The 20,332-nt window shown below is 37.9% G+C and overlaps 4 protein-coding genes across 4 annotated transcripts; 3 read left to right on the forward strand and 1 right to left on the reverse strand.

Annotated features, from left to right (window-relative positions):
- Positions 1 to 6,781: 6,781 nt before the first annotated feature.
- On the forward strand, positions 6,782 to 10,524 carry LOC125478983 (aldehyde dehydrogenase family 2 member B4, mitochondrial-like). Its single transcript, XM_048587929.1, has 11 exons — positions 6,782 to 7,038; positions 7,815 to 7,934; positions 8,072 to 8,214; positions 8,365 to 8,518; positions 8,605 to 8,834; positions 9,015 to 9,104; positions 9,190 to 9,363; positions 9,452 to 9,589; positions 9,702 to 9,839; positions 9,931 to 9,992; positions 10,075 to 10,524. The coding sequence occupies exons 1-11, from the start codon at positions 6,936 to 6,938 to the stop codon at positions 10,346 to 10,348; spliced, it is 1,626 nt and encodes a 541-aa protein (XP_048443886.1). The 5' UTR covers positions 6,782 to 6,935; the 3' UTR covers positions 10,349 to 10,524.
- Positions 10,525 to 13,965: 3,441 nt separating this feature from the next.
- On the forward strand, positions 13,966 to 16,823 carry LOC125479036 (U-box domain-containing protein 19-like). Its single transcript, XM_048588047.1, has one exon. The coding sequence runs from the start codon at positions 14,092 to 14,094 to the stop codon at positions 16,147 to 16,149; it is 2,058 nt and encodes a 685-aa protein (XP_048444004.1). The 5' UTR covers positions 13,966 to 14,091; the 3' UTR covers positions 16,150 to 16,823.
- A 136-nt stretch (positions 16,824 to 16,959) lies between these two features.
- Positions 16,960 to 18,355, forward strand: LOC125479037 (protein DELETION OF SUV3 SUPPRESSOR 1(I)-like). The gene is made up of 3 exons (XM_048588048.1): positions 16,960 to 17,100; positions 17,188 to 17,301; positions 17,891 to 18,355. Exons 2-3 carry the CDS (start codon positions 17,211 to 17,213, stop codon positions 18,025 to 18,027), a joined length of 228 nt encoding a protein of 75 aa, XP_048444005.1. The 5' UTR covers positions 16,960 to 17,100; positions 17,188 to 17,210; the 3' UTR covers positions 18,028 to 18,355.
- A 604-nt stretch (positions 18,356 to 18,959) lies between these two features.
- Positions 18,960 to 19,391, reverse strand: LOC125478986 (RING-H2 finger protein ATL56-like). The gene has a single exon (XM_048587932.1). The coding sequence runs from the start codon at positions 19,389 to 19,391 to the stop codon at positions 18,960 to 18,962; it is 432 nt and encodes a 143-aa protein (XP_048443889.1).
- Between the last annotated feature and the right edge of the window lie 941 nt (positions 19,392 to 20,332).

A 20,332-nucleotide genomic window follows, 5' to 3' on the forward strand; every position in this document is an offset into this window, starting at 1 on the left:
GATTTTTCAATGTTATCGACACACAAGATAATATATTACGTGTTATTATATAAATAGTAAAATATATATGTTAAAAATTTAATAACTTAAAAAGTAAAATTTCTTACCATTTATATAAAAATACATAATACACTATCCATATTCCTATCTTAATTAAAAACTTCTTCACCAAAAGAGGTGGACCAGAAAGAACCATGTTGCAAACCCAACTGTGTGGGTCTCATGAATATTTGACAAAATTTGGAGTGGCCCGAACACGTTGTCAATTACGGGGTTGACACACCGCCATCGAGATGAAAAAAGCACCGCGGCAAACAAATATAATCACAAAACCGACAAAGCAGGGGCGTAAAGTGTAAACGCTGCCATCGAGATTGTGACGCGATTTTTTAGGAATATGATATCAATACATCATATTCCACTTTATACATATTTTTTAAATTTTTGACCGTTAGATGAAATGAATTGAAGGAGATTAACGAACAAAAATTATGAAAAGGTATGTGAAAAGTAAAATAAGATATGCTATCTACATCTTTTTTTAACCCGGTTAAAAATAAAAAAATAAAAAAAAAGTGACACTCTGTATAGCTCGGATCTCAACCAAGAATAAGACTCTATCTCTCTCTCTCTCTCTCTCTCAGATTCATACACATACGAAAAGAAAAGGTCTTTGGAGGAGGAAGAGGGGGCCTGCTGACTCCTCCCTCACTTGGTTCTGAGTCCCCATCTCTTATTGAAATGGACTTGGATCCTCTTCTGAGATAATACAAAGGATCATTCTTATCAATCATCCTGAATCGTTAGATTTTTATCCAATAGCTATAAATAAGAAGATCCTTTAAAGTTATAATAATTGTAGTCGTTGGATAAAAATCAAACGGCCCACTATGATTGATGAGGAGGATTCTCTCCCTTAGCTCAGGAGAGGATCCAAATCCTATTGAAATAAAGATGGACACTGTCTTTGAAATTAGGGAAAGATTTGACATGGAACAAGTGTTTGTTGGATCAGGATCCTCTTCTGATCTAAGGATAAGAATCCTCCTGATCAAGAAGTGTGGGCCGTTAGATGAAAATCTAACGGCTACAAACAGGGGGTCCGTTTAAAATTATTATAATTATAACCATTGAATTTTCATCCAACGACCCACATTCCTTGATCAGGAGGATCCTCATCCTTAGATTAGCAGAGGATCCTGATCCTAAAATTAGGGTTCAATAAAAAATGGAAAAGATAAAAAAAGTATCACACACTAACATGTACACATAAGAGGAAAGAGATTCTATTTATAAAATATGGGGATTAGATGTGGATTCATATTATATTGAATTTTAACGATCTGAATTGTTCATTTTTAAATTGCACCTCTTAGATCATTCTTACAAATTTTCTTTTATTTTAACAAACAATATTATGTACACTAAGACATTTTTACAAAATATTAGCCAAATTATAAATATTTGAGACATGTAATTGAGTTGAAAGGAATTGACGAACACTTATGTTTTATAAGAAACAATAAAATTTCATTGTGATAATTAAATAGGCAAATGGTTTCGGATTGAATTAAATTTTTTTTAAGGATAATCTATGGATTGAGACTTACAAAATAGTCGATTCAAATATTTGAAGTTTGATGTATAATAAGTTCCACAACTAATCCCACATTTTAAAAGAAAAATGAAAATCTATTTCCTTAAAGTGCCATTACATAGATACACACGCACAGTTGGAGTATCTTCTGACAATGAATTTGAAATTACATCTCATAAAAGATCATGAATAACACACTGAGGCCTCATTTGGCAGTTCAGACTGTACTGACTATTTATGTCGGATAGAATATATAGCCACCTGATAGTACTGACTAAATTAGTCGGGTGTTTGGTGCAGTATCGGACTAGTGACCGTATTATTTATATTGTGTTTGGTATTATACTAGATAGGAGGAATCAAACTTAAAAAAAAAAAAAAAAAAAATTTAAAAAAGTGAAATCATTTTTTTGTTCCCAGATCTCTCCGCACCCCCCAAACACCCTCCCTCTCTCTCCCTTCTTCTTCCCTGACTGCAGAAGAATCCCAAATAATTGTTCCCCAGCTCTCTCCGCCACACCCCCCAAACTCCCTTCCTTTCTCTCCCATATTCTTCTTCCCCGACTAAATAATCTGGGCATTTTGGTTGGTTTTATTAAGCGGGTGTATACCGTGTTATCCTATCCGACCGGTTAAATTAATCCGGCGCTTACTTAGTACGAGTGAACGTCAAACACCCGAGTCCGTATAACTAATCATATTCGATCCTTTATCCGATCTGCCAAACAGGGCCTGAATGATTAACCTCGAAATCTGAACGTAGTTGTCTATGAGCAAAACTACATTAGATGCGGAAACATGTCTCAGACAAAATTATAAATATGGTTGATTAACTAGGAATCGAGATCCTCTCAAGATTTCCAAGTTCAGAGCCCGCAGACCAAAAAATTTGGGCAGTTCAAAGGGATGAGAGAGAGATTCGAGCTCTTAGTTTGTATGAGGTGAGTAAGTGAGATGGGCAAATAGGAGCTATAGATTTTAAATGAATGGTCTGGATCTTTCAGTCTGCCGACTCCCACGCAGAGATTTGGAAATGATCTCAATTCATTAACTAGGTAAGATTTGTACTAAACAGTTAGCGCTCACTAACGTGTGGTCGGAATAAGAAAAAATCAAACTACTTATTATGTAAACGTAACAATACAACACATAATTAAAATATAAGTTTCATTGATAGTTCACTGCAATTACAGCCTGAAAATACTTATAGAGATATGTATAGATCCATCACTTATTCATTAGTCATTCTACTAAGATCTCGAATCCCCGCAGCCCTACTACTTGGTGGTGATGACCTTCTCATCCTCCGCCGCAGTCCAACTACTTCTCGGTGGTGTTGTAACTTACAAAGACATTGCTTTTGGCCTAGTGATAAAATTTATGTTACTTCATTTTTTTTTTGGTGCCTTACGCTATGGGATGTCCTGGTGGTAAATGCACTTGCTTCAAATGAAGAGTGTAGTGTAACGGTGTTGATCAGTGGCTAAGTCAAAAATTTAAGATAAGTAATGGGGTCAAAAGTTGAGCTTCCGTTACTAATCACGCAAGGCAAGCGATTTCGAATTCAAACACTGCCTTAATGTTTTGTTTGTCATTACCTTGAGGGTCATGGATGGCTCTCCTGAGAAAAGCGCTCTCGTCTTTGATAGTATCCTTTTGGCCACACCAAGTATGTCACCTTCTTTGAGCAACAAATCACACTTCTTTTCGGTATTATTTATGTGAATTAAGCCGAAATAAAAGAATGACCATTGAATACAAATGAGGAAACAAAGAAAAGAGTGGCCGGAAGGGAAACAACAAGTACCTTTGATAGATTGAATTGGAGACAAATGAAGCACTCAAAAACAAAAGTCCGATTTGGGAAATCGTTGAGAAAATGCTAAAATGATTGAATTGGTTAAGATTAGATGTTTTTTTATAGGCTAAAATTAAAATAGGGGAAATGTGGGAAAAGTGAATGAGAGTAGCAGTGGACTAGTAGTCACGGTGGTGGGAATATTTAGCAGGAGGAGAAGAGGCGCTGATGGAGTGATAGCTAACAAATGGAGTAGCAACTCTTTCTTCTTCTTCTTCTTCTTGTTTGGGGCTGTCGGCACCGAAAAGGCTCTAGGTGTTAAAGGAAAAGAAATCACTCAAGCTGCACCGAAAATGCTCTAAGTGTTAAAGGAAAAGAAATCACTCAAGTTGTACAAAGTGGACAGCAGGAATGTAGCATGTGGATGCACATTCTAGACAGTTTGGATAGTTGTATGTGGATACCACATCCTGGTCAGCAAGGGTTTGCACGTGGTGGATGCACATCATGGGCGTGGCAGCTGCATCATGGGCAACAAGGATGCCTTTTGTTTTATATTTGATTATTGCATGCGTGCTGTATGTTTATGTATATAATAGCTGCTTCCATTTGTAGCATTGTGCACATCAATAAAACATTTTTCAATCTTAAATTTAACACTAGGCCTTTCGATTTGGCCATAAGGTTATTGGGGTCAAGGAATCTCATTGCCCCCATTTTGGCTCCGCTATTGGTGTTGATGGAGTCCTAGATCCTGCAACGTGGTGGAGTTAAAGAGTTTTCACTTGTCATTGCAACCCAGATCCTACAATGCGTGGATCATAAAATAGCTCAATTTACGCTACGAACGATGAATTTTGTCCAGTGGATTGAAGAGGAACCCTAGTTGTTTGACCCCTTTTCTTATTATTGCTGTATATATAGTTTGGTTAACTCTGTGTTGCATTAATGAAGTGTTGTGGTATTTAGTTATGATCTCTTTAATAATTAGGAAGTGTTATTAGCACTAAAAAACTCATTCTACACTCCTCACAAGTGTATTTTCTTTCTAAATATAGAAAGTTAGGAGTGTAGAATGAGAATTTTGGAGTGCTAATAACAATTCCCTAATAATTTTCTTTGATTTATGTGATGATCATAATGTCTTTCGTCATATTAGTACATTAAAACTTTGAAAACGCCATATAACAACTATCTAACTTACATGTTTTGCTTTTCTCAAAGATTTATAAGAAATTAACTCGAAGAAAACACTAACAGCAATGAAGGAAAGAAAGAGACTAATTTAGCCTTAATTGGTTAAGAAATATGAAAAGTTCAAATTTCGTTTCTTTCAATTAAAAAACCGAATAAAAAAGAAGGATGATAATGACGTTCACCATTGCCACTTTGCCATGCCCACTCATTACCCACCAAATGACAATGACATTTTCTTTGGAACTACATTATGTAAAGGATTTTGGTGCCTGCACAATCATGTTTATTCTCGAACGTCCTTTATTTTTGGATGCTAGACCAATATTTTCCTCCTCTTTTTGTTTAACCTTAACAGATGCCACCAACCACCCCTTTTACACCAAGTTAGGGTTTGTCGGGAACCATTTTTATAAAAAATATTATTGAGTTTTAAAAGCATTTAAAGTACTTTTTGTAAGAAGCACTTAAAATACTTTTTGCAAGAAGTACTTATAATACTTTTTACAAGAAGTACCAATTATTGCTTCTTATATGAAGCATTTTAAGTGTTTTTTTTTCAGGTTTCACTTGCATTTTTTATTAAGGATTGTCTCAAAAATATTTTCATCAAAAGTTACTTTAAAAGCACTGTCAAATGAGTCTTTAAATGCTTGTCATTTCATTTATATGGTACTTTATTTTTCTTATTTTTGTAATTCCTTATCAATTGTGACTATTTAATTCTCCTCATAATGTTGTTAAAAAAAAAAAAAATCTCCTCATGATGCAATCATTTTAAACACCTTTATAAATGGTAAATTGCTTTGGTTGTTAAGACTTTCTTTTTCAATTTATTGCGTTCCTAGTTTTTACATGTTAATTTAGATTAGGAATTTTTTCCATTCGGTCAGATTGCTGAAGATACTTAACCATACTTATATTGTATTAATTGCTAAGGTGTCGTGCCCTAAAAAGATGACACAATTGCGGCCGATTTCGTTTTCAAATGTGCTAATATAAAATAATCGAAGGTGTTGGGACAAGACATTGTCTAAGTTAATGATAATGTTCAAATTTTAATTTTAAATGCTAATCTTTTAAAAAGTTGAACCATCAACCCACTACTAGCAACACAAATATTGTCTTACAATTTGTATTTTACTACATGCGCAAGGCAATAAGTGTAATAATTTTATCACAAAAGTTTTCTCTGTAATCAGAAGTTCAACCATTCAATATAAACCATGTTTAATTTTGTAAATCTCTAATGGGAGATTTGTATTCTTTAACACATAAATCCTATTATTTTTTGTGAGTTTAGAAATGATAAGTTTCATTCATGACTAATCATCTTCTACGACTAATTTGAACACCTTGCATACCTAAAGCTTTATCAAATTGGCTAAGATATTATGTTCCCTATATAAATTTAAATTCGAATCCACTTCAATGAATAATATAAATTTAGTGTCGCTGACATAAAAAAATCTAAACACAACTTAAAAGTTGATATCTATTTTCCATTCAAAAACATACTCCATGATGACGATGAAACCAAGAGAACAATAGTGCTTGTAAGGCTAATAACGTTTGGACCCATAAAATATGTGATGTGGGAAAGATATCAATAAAATTATAGGGTTGGTGATGAGAAGGAATCAGATCATAATCTATTATTTTCTGATGGAATAGATAGTTTCTGGTTTGTTTAGTTGATAGAGGGTTAGGCAGATTTTTCCTCCGAACTTAAAGTGTCTGTCAATTTTCCGCTGAACTTGAATTTTAACCAATTACATTTATGAACTTTTTACAATTAGTCAAATTTTCCTTAAATTCTAAAATTCAAACAAAAGTGTACGAAATGAACTAACATAAGAGAAGAAGAAAAAAGGATATCCACACTAGGAATAGAAATTATTTTTCTTTTTTAACAAACAATTGCTATATATCGTGCACGTGACTAAAATACATAATAAAAATTGAATGAAAAAATTTAAAACCTAATGCCTAAAAAAATTGACAAATTATAAAAGTTTAACCGAAAATCCACAGCATACTCTTTATTCGTTTAGCTTTTTAGTAATTTTCTCTGCTATTTTATAATATTTAATTTTTAAATTCATTTGGAATTTGGTGTTATGCTAACGTCATTGTGTCCGTGCCATACTGCCATCCAGTGGGTTACACAGAGAGAGAGAGAGAGAGAGAGAGAGAGAGAGAGAGAGAGCTATTTGTCTTCCTCGAAGCTTTTGAGGCAGAACACGCAAGACTCTGTTTTTCTATAATATTGGAATCAAAACTCAAAAGATAAGGCTTTTGAGTTTTGAGGTATTCTTCTCAGCAGCTAAAGCTCTGTGGGTGGATATGGCAGCTCGGAGACTCTCCTCCTTACTCTCTCGCTCCCTCTCGGCCGCTTCTTCTTCTTCTTCTTCTTCTGGTTCTGCAGCTTCTCTGGTTCGCTCTCGAGGTGGCCACCTGCTTCCCACCTTTGCCTTTTCTACTTTTTCGCTTTTTTACTTTTGTTTCGCTTTTTCTGTTAATCTTTCTTGGGTTTTCTTCTTTTGATTCCATGGTTTTTTTTATCTTCATACATGCTTTTACTGTTTTGATCTGATATTCTCTCTCTCTGATCATCAGATTCCAAATTTAATCCGTTGTTAACCTAGTTTGATCCGGCATTAAAAGGGGCGTTGACTTTTTTTGTTTGTGGATTACATAGATGACTAGCATCTTGGATCTTTATAAAAGCTAGCTGAATCCCCCAGAAATGAAAATTTAGTGATGTAAGATCCCCTGATGACAAAAATGATGCTAAAAGCTTAAGGTTGATGTGCAACCCAACTGAGATCATGCAAGTAATTTGGAAAAGAGAGACGACTCGAGTAAAATTTAGTTTTGCTTTTTGACAAAGCGATATGAGGATTTGAAGTGACGGGCACACTGTCCGTGACCAACTGACTTACCCACATTTGCGACTAATTCAAGCTGCAACTAATCGACGATCTATATGAATTTCTGCATTTGATTTGGTGTCTCTCTCTTTGTGTGTGTGTGTGTGTGTGTGGAATTTCTGAATTATGGCTTTCTTCTTGTGTTGGAGGGTGGTGGAAATAGTATGACCAAAAAATACTTGTCGCATGACTCAACTAACGATTTACAGAACGAAAAAAATGAAGGATGGCATTTTGATTTTAATTTTCTTTGATTTAATACGACTAATAATATTCGTCCTATGATCTGCAGGGAGAAGTGTTAGCAGGTTTAGCAGTACTTCTGTAGCAACTGAGGAGTTAATCATTCCACCTGTTCAAATTAGTCACACTCAGCACCTAATCAATGGGAAATTCGTTGACGCTGCGTCAGGTAATACTTTTCTTCATTGAACAAAAGATTTTCATTTGATGCCTTTGTGTTTGGCTAATTGGAACTTGCAAAAGGATGTGGCTGCCGGATAGAAAAACAGTGTAATGGAGCTAATGTTTGAAATTCTTGTTTGCCAGGAAAAACATTTCCAACATACGATCCTCGTACAGGAGAAGTGATTGCTCATGTGGCTGAGGGTGATGCAGAAGATATTAACCGGGCAGTAGCTGCTGCTCGCAAGGCATTTGATGAGGGACCGTGGCCGAAGATGAGCGCTTATGTAAGAACTATTGTACATCGCATTGGTGTGGATTTTAAAGTACATTATTCTGTTGTGCTTTCGCTGCTGGATTAGTATACGAGGGATATAAAGATATTGATCTGCATTTTCACTGAGACTTCATCTTTTTTTTTTCTTTCTTTTTGTCAGGAAAGATCACGGATATTATTACGCTTTGCTGATTTGGTTGAGAAAAACAGTGAAGAGCTGGCAGCTCTAGAGACATGGAATAACGGGAAGCCTTATGAACAAGCTCTGACCGCCGAATTACCAATGTTGGCTCGTCTATTTCACTACTATGCTGGTTAGAACACTAAAATGAACTGATTTGTTTTGCTTTTTCATTCATTACATTGTTTTTACTTACAATTTATTCCTCAAATCATCCAGGATGGGCTGACAAAATCCATGGTCTAACTGTTCCGGCTGATGGACCTTATCATGTGCAAACGCTGCATGAACCAATCGGTGTTGCAGGACAGATTATTCCATGGAACTTTCCTCTACTCATGTTTGCCTGGAAAGTTGGGCCTGCACTGGCTTGTGGTAATACGATTGTCTTAAAGAGCGCTGAGCAGACGCCTCTGACTGCCCTCTATGTGGCCAAGCTATTCCAAGAGGTAGGCCTGTGACGCCTCACTCTCCCTCGCTCGTACACATCTACGTGCCAAGAGAAATATATAAAAATAAATCTATAGTTTAATTAAATTTTTATTCTGCATCAACATGAAGTATGTGCATTCTATATTTCTTTTCCGTCCTAGTTCATTTTTCAATATACTCAGCTTCCTCTGTGACAGGCTGGTCTTCCTCCGGGTGTTCTAAACGTAGTTTCTGGAGATGGGCCAACTGCTGGTGCTGCTCTTGCCAGTCATATGGATGTGGACAAGGTATTTTTGGAGCACATTTGTCCTTCACTCTCCCTGTACACTGGATATGCCAGCTACTTAAAACCATTACCGCGTCCCTTTTCAGGTAGCTTTCACTGGATCAACTGATACTGGAAAGATTATTCTTGAATTGGCTGCAAGAAGCAATCTTAAGCCTGTAACATTAGAGCTCGGAGGGAAATCACCGTTCATTATATGTGAAGACGCTGACATTGATCATGCTGTGGAGCTTGCGCACTTTGCTCTCTTCTTTAATCAGGTTGGTTCAATTAGTTTTCCACAAAGCCGGGTTATGTACAATCAGAAGTTCAGAACACATCGTCAATGAATGCTTGGATGACATGCAGGGGCAATGTTGCTGTGCGGGGTCTCGTACTTTTGTACATGAGCGTGTGTATGATGAGTTCATAGAGAAAGCAAAGGCACGTGCTGTGAAACGTGTTGTTGGCGATCCCTTTAAGAAGGGCGTTGAACAAGGCCCTCAGGTACTCAAATATTTGTGATTTCAACGATGTTCTTTTCGTTTCATGTACTCATCTGCGATATAAAGAATTTAAGTTTTTAAGTTAGGCTTCTAATCATTGTGACAACTCACAGATCGACAATGAGCAGTTTGAGAAGGTCCTTAGATACATAAGAGCCGGCATCGATAGTGATGCTACCCTTGAATGTGGAGGTGGAAGATTGGGCTCCAAGGGATACTTCATCCAGCCTACTGTTTTCTCAAATGTTAAGGTAAATTATTTCTTCATCCAAAGTTAGCCGCTTCAACCCATACACTTGAAATATCATTTCGCGTAACACGATTCCTGAACATTTGAATCAGGATGATATGTTGATAGCAAAGGATGAGATCTTCGGCCCAGTGCAATCAATTTTGAAATTCAAGTAAGTTAAAACTGTCACACTGCATCAGGTTCTTGCATTGGAATAGTTTTGACATGCCTAATAATTTCACATTTTGTACCAGGGAGCTCGATGAAGTGGTCCGAAGGGCAAATGCAACACGCTATGGTCTAGCTGCCGGAGTTTTCACCAAGAACATTGACACCGCCAACTACTTGACACGGGCATTGAGGGCTGGGACAGTCTGGGTGAATTGCTTCGACGTGTTTGATGCTGCAATTCCTTTTGGTGGATACAAGATGAGTGGAATAGGCAGAGAGAAGGGAATCTACAGCCTTCATAACTACTTGCAGGTGAAGGCTGTTGTCACTCCTTTGAAGAATCCGGCATGGTTGTAGAAGACCGAACCATATGCTCCGATTTACGTGGTTTCAAATTATAAAGATACACAAAGTCTGTCTGGAATCGAAAGAAGTTGACGAGTTTCTGGTAGCATAAAGACGTTGTACTGTTTTATGGGAATGCTTCAAAAAGTTTCATCCGTTCAAATTTTAGTGATATTCAGCGTTCATTTTTAAATTGTGAACCAAAGAAACTGTTTGAGTTTCTCTTGTGAAATTAGTACAAATAACCAAGACAGATTTACAATCTTGTACCAAGTTGTTGAAAGTATAGGAACAAGAAGATTAAATCGGATATACCCATAGATTTCCACAAAAAAAAAAAAAAAAAAAAAATCCAATTTCATCTTTATCGGATTTTAATATTTATCGAATTTTAATATCAGAGAGGAAGGATTCTTTCTTTTTTAGGGCACTTCCAGGAACAAATTCAGGGTAGACAGGGTGGGGCCTGTAGCTAAGAGGATTAGAACACGTGGTTACGAACCACCACGGTGTCGGGGTTCGAATTCCTTCTCATCCACAACCGGCTGAAAAGGGCAGGTTTTGTTGCCATTGCAGCCAACCATGTCATCTTTTTGAAGTGAGATTCTTTCTAAAATATTATAATATAGGAGTAGGGTCAAACTCAGATGCAAGAAGTTGTCTGTGAAAGATGTCTGTGAAAGATAAGAGTAATTTTATTCGCAACAAATCACAGCTTGACAATAATGTTTTTTTGAGAAAAATTTCAGTGACAGTCATACGTCAAATTGGATAACAGTCATTGGATGAGATGATCAGATTGTAACTAAATGTAGTTAGTAAAAAATAGTTACACTTAATTGTTTTGATATGTCAATGTAACAGTGTGTTTTATAAAAATAAAATAAAAAATAAGATAAAATTGATTTGTTTTTCTCAATGTTTCTTCTTCTTCTAACCTAACACTGCCGTGAAATGTTATTAACATATATTTTATAATATAAGTAATCGACAAAATAATATATCAGAACTCAGTTAATCTAAATTCTAGAGTATGATAATAATCAACAACAACGTATACTATAATATTAATAAATCGATAGCACCGCTTGATCGGAAATCGACTAATTACTCCTTCCATGGAGAATGACATCAAAGACATATATTTTTTTAACACCCCAATCACAATTATAGGATAAACCAAAATCCAATGAACGCGTATTAATATACTAATCTCCAAAATTATTGCAAAGCAAAGACAATAGACGCGTTCAATTTGGCGCAATGTTGTTGGTCCACTTGTCAAACCCATTTGCGGCCACAAACAAGAGTTTGATTAGTGAAATAAAACTGATTATTTATGTATTAACTTATTGCTTAAGTGACCAAATTGCTTGAGAAATAAAACTGCTGAAATTACTTCACCGCCACACCTAAGCAGTTTCATTAGTATTAAAACATTGTTTAAGATCAGATCTCTCTAATACATTAATGAATTCTGATTAAAATAATTATTTATTTTCTCGACGTCATGTACGCCACGTATGTTTGTTGTTGGAAAATATGTTTCATTAAAAAACGAAAGAAGTATTATAAGATCATATTCAAAGAAGTTCATTCACAATTCAAAGAATCATGATTCATGAATGGATAGAACTTGGCTGCTGAAAGAATCAGCAGCACCCCCTGCTAATCACCAATTACGGTTGGACACGTGTTCAAGTTGGATTAAAAAATCAACAATTTGGACACGTGTCTAGCCGTGATTGGTGATCAGTAGGGAATGCTGCTGATTCTTCAGCAGCCAAGTCCCATTCTTCATGAATAATGGTGCATTTTTGTTCACCATCTTATTTATTACCATTGGATGAATTTAAATTTTGATATTTGTGTCTATATCTCGAAATTTAAACTCATCTAACGGTGATAAATAAAGTGGTGAGCTAAAATATTCCCAATGAACAAAAGCAAAATCTTAATCAGAAGCTTCGTTTCTTGAACACCATTATACGAAAATAATAATAATAATAATCTACATACTTCGCCAATCATTATTATTGTTTGCACCATACTTCACCAATCCTGAAACTGCCGAATACTGATCACTATTCATGCTAAGGCACAACTGATGAAACACATGAGTTTCTCTCCAACTGAGAGATTAATATAACGTGACACTTGTCAACACTAGAATAAGACTCTTAGATTCACACATCGACCAATGACAAAAACAGGAAACTCTCCTCAATTATAAAAAGATCTTTCACCCACAATTAAGCCTCTTATAATCTTAGTTTTTTTAATCCATTATTAGAACTTACCATTGATGATTATACATGAACCTTAGTACCATGCAAGCTCTACATTATTAATGAAAAATCCACTACACTCACGACGTAATTCAACTTAAAGTGAACCACTTGCATTTTGTGTTTGTTTTCCATTCACCATCTTTTTACACACTATCTTCACCTAGTGACTGAAGCAATTTTGTAAAAGTCAGACCTTACGTTGTTCTAAAATCTACCCGTTTTTATGCATAAATCAATTGTTAATAAACAGTTTAAACTAAAAAATTTTGGTCTGTGTAACGTGAACTTGCATGCGTTAGCCCATGCTTTTAAACTCTAATTTTCTATTTAGTCAACCGACTTTTGTCTCTAACTAAAATTGGAATAATACTTGGGTCCTGACCGGTCAGGACCCCACATACTGAATTTTTGAGGTGAACCAATAATATTGAAACAGCCGGCACTTTAAGTAAGTTTTCACTACTAGCCAAACACCCGCTATTTCCCTAACCAAACACTCTAAATTTCCTCTTGATCACTATCCAAGCACTCATCTTCTCTCTCGACAAGAAGACAAGCAGACACCCCATCCATAAGCGTCAACTGACCACCGTGGCCTCGTCGGATCACCCGTCGTCCGCAAGCTCCAAGCCCAAAGCTGCACCAAACTCGTCCTCCGTACTCAGCTCGAGCGAGACCTCACTCGCCAAGCCGCTTCACCACCACGCCGCTGCAACATTCGGGTATATGGGCTCGTGTTTAAAGTCGCCGCCGTAGATTTCATCGCTGTAATCTCACTGCGATCTCAATGCGATGTGGAGTCGACGCTTGGAGGAGGTATAAAAAATGATATCAACGAAGGGGAGCTTGGAGCAGGTGTTCTTGGTCTCACGGATTCAGAGGGAGGTGGAGGAAGAAGGTTTTTGTTTGGTCACGGGTTTAATGAAAAAATTGGATGTTTGGTTACAATGATATCAAGGTTTTGAAAGAAAACGGAATTGACGTGTGTTTTAAAATTACTGGACCACGTAGTAAGTGAGTAAAATTGGTACTGACTGATCAGTACCCAAGTATTGTCCTTAAATTGACCCACAACACAGGAAAACACACGTGTTCCTCTGGCTGCCCCATTGCCACCGCAACACGTCGCCCAAAAGCTGTGTCCACGTGTCTTAGTCGGCTTGTGGTCCGCACAGATATCACTCTCCGGCCAACTACAATCAGTACGTAGACACGAACCCCACCTCGCCACGTGTCCAGGTAACCTATCCAGCAATCCTAGACAAATTTGGAACGTGGACTGCTAGGATCCCGCCACGTGCCCGTTATCTACATATATAGTTGCTACTCCTGCTGCTCCTCCCATTAATTCCGTAAACAAACACAGAGCAAAAACAGAGAACCATTTCTCTTCTGATTCGAATTCTACACCAATTCTATGTACAAAAACAGAGCCACTCTGTTTCTCCACACACAATTGTATCAATGAATTCGAAATTTGATAGCGACGACCGCCGGATACTCATGTTTCCGGCGGTGCGCCCTTGCGAATGTATTTCTCAGGAGACCCTTCTCGAGTCTCTGATCCCTCTCTCCCACACAATCTGCAATTTCCACTCGGAATGCTTCGCGACGCAACGGAAGAATAGCCGGGAAGCAATTCGCCTAGTTCGTGTTCTTCTCATGTTCTTTGAGGAGGTACGTGAATGCAATTCGGTTCTTTCGAAATCTTCCGCTGTCCTCTGCTTCTCCGAGCTTCATTTCGTCTTCCAAAAATTCCGGTTTTTGTTGGAAGATTGCACGAGAGAAGGCGGTCGGATTTTGATGCTGACGAAATGCGAGTTTCTTGCTACACAATTTCGGCTGCTGATTCGAGCTTTGGCGACGGCTCTTGATGTTTTGCCGTTGAAATTGATCGATGTTGGCGATGAAGTTAAGGAATTGGTTGAATTGGTGTCGAAGCAATCGTGGAAGGCCAAAATCGAGCTCGAAGCGGATGACAAATTAGCTTCGAAACGATTGCTTGCGATTCTGAGCCAATTCGAGAGGGGAATCGAGCCCGATTTGAATGCCGTAAAGCGGGTCCTCGATTACCTTCGAGTCAAAAGATGGAGCGACTGCAACATGGAGATCAAATTCTTGGAAGAAGAAATTGCTTTCAAGCGTTTGGATGGCGACGAGAGGGAGGTTCCTTTTCTCAGTAGCTTGGTGGGGTTCCTGAGCTACAGCAGGGGAGTGATCTTCGAAACATTGGATCATCAAAACGCGGCAAATCAAATCGATTCGAGGTGCAACGTGGAGATGTTTCGTTGCTTAAACCCTGAAGATTTCAGGTGCCCGATTTCTCTTGAGCTAATGCTTGATCCGGTGACTGTATCTACAGGTCAGACATACGATCGAAGCTCGATTCAAAAATGGCTCCAATCCGGAAATATGCTCTGCCCCAAAACAGGAGAGATGATGACAAACACAGAGTTGGTACCGAATTCGATTCTTCGCAAGCTACTAAAAAATCTTTGTGAATACAATGGCGTTTCTCTTGGCAGGTCAGGAAGGCAAAGCTCCGACAAAGATCAAACGGCAGCGCCTGGTAGCCCCGTTGCTAAACAAGCAATGAAGTTTCTCTCGAGATTTCTCAGCGGAAGGCTTGCTTGCGGAACAAGCGAACAGAAAAACAAGGCTGCTTATGAAATTCGACTGCTAGCCAAATCAAACATTTTCAATAGGTCTTGTTTGATCAAGGCTGGCTCCATCCCTCCTCTGCTGAAGGTATTGAATTCCGCCGATGCATCCACGCAAGTGAATGCAATTGCAGCCTTGTTGAAACTCGCGAAGTATGCAAGCGGAATGAAATTGATAATGTCATGGGGAGGACTACCATCAGTTGTTGCTGTTCTTAAAAATGGGTTGAGTTTAGAAGCCCGGCAATGCGCAGCTGCAACGATATTTCACCTCTCTTCGACAAGCGAGTATCGGAAACTAATTGGAGAATTACCTGAGGCCATCCCAGCTCTTGTGGAGCTGATCAGGGAAGGAACAACGTGTGGCAAAAAGAACTCCGTGGTTGCAATTCTTGGGCTGCTCCTTCGTGCCAAGAATCGACAAAAAGTGCTGGACGCAGGCATTGTTCCATTGCTAATTGACATAATATCTTCATCATCAGAAAACCCTGATCAGCTTGTTGATGATGCATTAGCAATTCTTGCAATTTTGGCCGATAATGCGGTAGGATCACACGAAATCCTCTACGCCATTGATTTGCATTTGATCATCCGCATTCTTCAAACTTCGACATCCCAAAGAGCGAAAAAGTATTGTGTTTCAACATTGCTGTCTTTGTGCATCAATGGCGGGGCGGAAGTTGTTGCTGTTTTGGCAACGGAATCATCTCTAATGCCTAGACTGTTTTCGCTCTTGACTGATGGAACATCTCATTCGATCAAGGAAGCGTGCTCCCTCATCAAAATTCTCCATAACTTTGGTGAAACTAGCGCACCGAGATGGATGAGTACTGCAGTTAGGCGCAAACAATGCGTTCGGTAACCGTGATTCATCTCGATTTTGCATGTAAATACATTCATAGATGGTGTAAATATTTTAAAACAATCATTAGTTTTCCGGCAACAGAAAGTTTATGGGGAGGGGAGGCTACTCCATTACAGGATCAGACATACCAGAAGTGTCTTTGAGGACTTATACAGATTGTCCATCAATAGAGATTGCCGGTAATGAGACTTGAAGATCTAGTGAAGAGAACGACCCTTACCAACTTAATCAACCCTTGAACCTAGGCCTTTTTACTCTTTGATTTGTAAGGAGATTAGCTCTTGTTTTCTTCAAGTAGCCATATGTGACCTTATTGCTTGTATATCGTTTTACACAGTTGAATTTGGTTTTTCTTGTGGCGGAATAAGGGGACCCTATTTAGTTTTGGAAAGAGTCCCTACTAGTAGCCTTCCTAGTCCTATTTGGTTTTGAATACCTATTCATTTTGGAAAGATTATGTTTTTAGAATATATTTTGTAAGTAACCTGAAAAGGTGGTTGATTGATGGATTATTTCCTTAATCATCACCCGTCACATTATATTATCTGCAAAATATAATTTAAGTAATTATCTCTGTATCATTACTCTTAAAAATTTTAAATTCAAATGTAAGAAATATTATTTAGGCTTTAACTTGGCCCAATTACTTGTAGTGAGCCCCACTCACTTTTTGTGCATCTAAACTTTTATTAAAAACACAATAATCATCGGTAATCAAAATCAGATTCCTCGGTAAACATGTCCTTTAAGTATCAACAAGAACAAATAAATGGGCCCAAGGCTTAACCATAAAAAGCCCACATAAGAAAAATATGGGCCTACCCTCAAATCTAATCTCACTTCGGCTTTTACCTCTTTGACCGTTGACACTTCCTTGTAGAACAACCAGAAGTTTCCCACCTAAAATCCCTAATTCCTAATTTCTCAGCTTCTCCAATCTCTCTCTCTGTATGTTCTACTTATTCTTTAATTTCTCTATGTTTTGAATCTGATTTCGTGGAATTTGAAAGCTGAACCCGCTTTTTGTTGTATTAGGTGTGTGCGCTTTGAGGATCGATATGGCGGCGGAGCCCCAGGCGGTGACGGAGGTCGCGAAGATGGATCTATTCGAAGACGACGACGAGTTCGAAGAGTTTGATATCAACCAAGGTATGAATTCTGCGCTTCAATACATGTTTGAATCGTTTAGCCTTAATTTCAATTCAATCTCAATTTGTGCTATTTATTTGTTAGGGTTTCAATTGATTGGAAATGTTTGAAATTAACTGTTATTGACTTATTGTATGTATTTTTTTAATTGATTTGGGGATTTTTGCAATGTCTCGCCTGCATTGGCATTTAGTAGGTGGATTTAAGTTTTTAGGTCTCTTAGTTTTGACCCTGTGGTATGCTAAAACTGTTGAAATTCGGTAATTTGCTTATGAATTCAAATTGGTTAACTTATTCTGGGCCTCATGCTTCCCAAATCGGGTAACTTGTTTGAATATTCGTTAATTTGACGAAGAATTCAAATTGGATAACTGCTTTGAAGATGGAGCCGTTCTTGTTGTGTTCGGTATTGTTTTGTAGACTTAATTTGTGTAAACACAGTGCTTCCCTGCATATCTGGTTTAAGTTTAGAGTACCTGCATTGCTTTTACTTGTGGTTCATGCTGTTGTGTGTACGCTTGCAATGCTGATCTGGTAAGAGTTATGCCTCGTTCTAACTTCGTCTTGTTTTGTTTTTGAACAATGACAGAATGGGAGAACCAAGAGGAAGGCAAAGAAGTGACACAGCAGTGGGAAGACGACTGGGATGATGATGATGTTAACGATGACTTCTCTCTGCAGCTGAGGAGGGAACTTGAGAACAATACTGAGAAGAGCTCAGCTTAGTCTGCAGACTACGTCGGTAGTTTTCTTTGTTTTGTGAACTTGAGATGGGTTTTCTTGTTATCTTTCGTTTCAAAACACTAGCTTTTACCTTTCCAATGTACTTTTTTTTTTAATAAAGCCTCAAGATTTAGTGGTTTGAGGTGAGTTTGAGTTTTGCTTAGAATCACAAAGGTTAAGCTTGTCCCTGTGAATGTGAAATCTTGAGAGCACTTTACATTGTATGTTTTCCTAGAGGTATGCGTAAACATCCGAAATTTGTAAGCTAACATGTTAGTAGATGATGTCCTGGTCTTCGTGAGTTGAAATTTATATGGCGATGCTTTGTATCTATAGCGTGACCATGAACGTTGTTGTCCGAAAACCCCTCGTTAAGGTCTGAGGGGCATGCCTATTCGACCAAGAATGGTGAAACAGTTATCGCATGTTTTCATTGCTGTGTACTCGACAGATTGTTTTGTTCTTCAGGGTTCTTCTGAATTAACTGATCCTTCGCGTTATCATGGCTTGCACAAAGGGTTTACTGAACTTCATGAAACGGGAAGGCTAAGATGGCGGTGTCCCAATTATATCATGCATCGCCGTATGTTTTAATAACATGTGATTGCATTATTGGTTTGAAACACTGCCACTTGGTGTCCCCGTTTATGTAAGTCCTCGAGGCTCAAGATCAACAAACAGGGCGAAACTTGAGCTTTTGCCCCCTAATGCAAGGCGACCATAACAAATTTTGCAGTCTATTGTGGCTTCAAATCCCAATCTACCGTCGGCAGGAAACCAAATTTTTTTTCCCCTTCCCAATGCGATCACATTAAACAGAAGCAGCATTGAAATCTTCATGAAAAAGGATGCAAGCAAAGAAAGATTTTACAAAAAAATCATCATTGGCAGCGAATACAAAACATAGAGCAACCTGCCTGCTAGGTCATTTCGACTCAACAATCGCCGGAAACACCACTCCCCCCTCCCAAACTCACATCAATATTTGGAGTTTTAGCACGAGTCTGACACACCGGACAAACCATAGTCTTCAGCAACCACGAGTCTATGCATTGAGCATGGAAGCTGTGCCTGCAATTTGGCAACAAACTGCATTTTTCTCCTCCCTTGAAACTTTCCAAGCAAACTGCACAATCCACAGGGTGGTTGGTAGTGGTCCCTTTCTCTTCTGCCGTGTAGTCGAAGCAAGGCGGCATGTTCAGTTCCTCATTGGACATGTTTTTTATCCCAACAATGCTGCTTCTTTGAACCAGATTAACACCTTGATCATTGCCTCTGTTGAATGCTCTCCCACCGATACACACATGGATTACTACTAAAACAGCAACCCCCACGAACAGTAAGATCACCAAGATTAAAATCTCCATTCCCTAAATATTGTACAGAAGTAACACAACCGAGATGAAACCCAATTAGCCGAAAGCTTCTGGAATGGCTTAAAGCACTTCCGACTGCGATTGAAAGAATAACTCGCATCTGCCATATACTTATCCAGGAAGCTCTCTTCCAAGTGATTGGATTTTTTAAAAATTTCCAACGTGCTTCTAGCGGAAGTACTTTCTAGAGAAGCAACCTAAACGAGCCCGAAAGCTTTCGAAGGCCACCTCATGCATCAAAGCCATCGATCTTATCTGAAATAACGCAGTTTTGAACAGACCGGTTCAGGTGGCATGAAGAAACTGAAACAGAAGGAAAGAACAGAAGCTTATAAGTGTCTTGGGGTTTGAGTTTTGGTTGAATTATGTGCATGGCAGTTTTGTAGTTACAAGTGGGCTGCTTCTGTCCCTTTGTGCTAATAAATTACGGATAGAAAGGATACAAATTCCAGGCCTTGAGAATTGAGGCAGAAAGATTTTATTCAAAGTTTAGACTAATCCATCCAAAATAAGAAGTAATCTATGGTTAAAAAGATTGAAAATTAGGTTAAGCTCTCTGATTGAGAGAGAGGCAGAGAGAGTTGGTTTTGCGTTTAAAGTTGAGGCCAGGCTAAACGCTAATTAGAGTTTGAAATATGTGCATAAACTTTTATGTTAATGGTTTTAGAGAGCTAATTTTGCATTCATATCTTATTGTGACTTACATGTAAAAAGTAATGACTCTATATATTTCTTAACGATCATAACTTATCATTAATCTGACCGATTAATTTAAACAAACGCTCAAGAAATTGGATTTTGCTCATCAACAAATTAGGTTCTTAAAACGGCGATTCTATAACCAAACTTGTACAACACAAGAGTTTGCTAATTAGACATTTTCAATTAAACAAAGGGCATGTTTAATTTGATTTATAATTATGATGTCATAT

The sequence above is a fragment of a genome, unplaced genomic scaffold, assembly GCF_019419815.1.
Source record: "Pyrus x bretschneideri cultivar Hongxiangsu unplaced genomic scaffold, Pyrus_bretschneideri_v1 Contig27, whole genome shotgun sequence".
Taxonomy (NCBI): domain Eukaryota; kingdom Viridiplantae; phylum Streptophyta; class Magnoliopsida; order Rosales; family Rosaceae; genus Pyrus; species Pyrus x bretschneideri.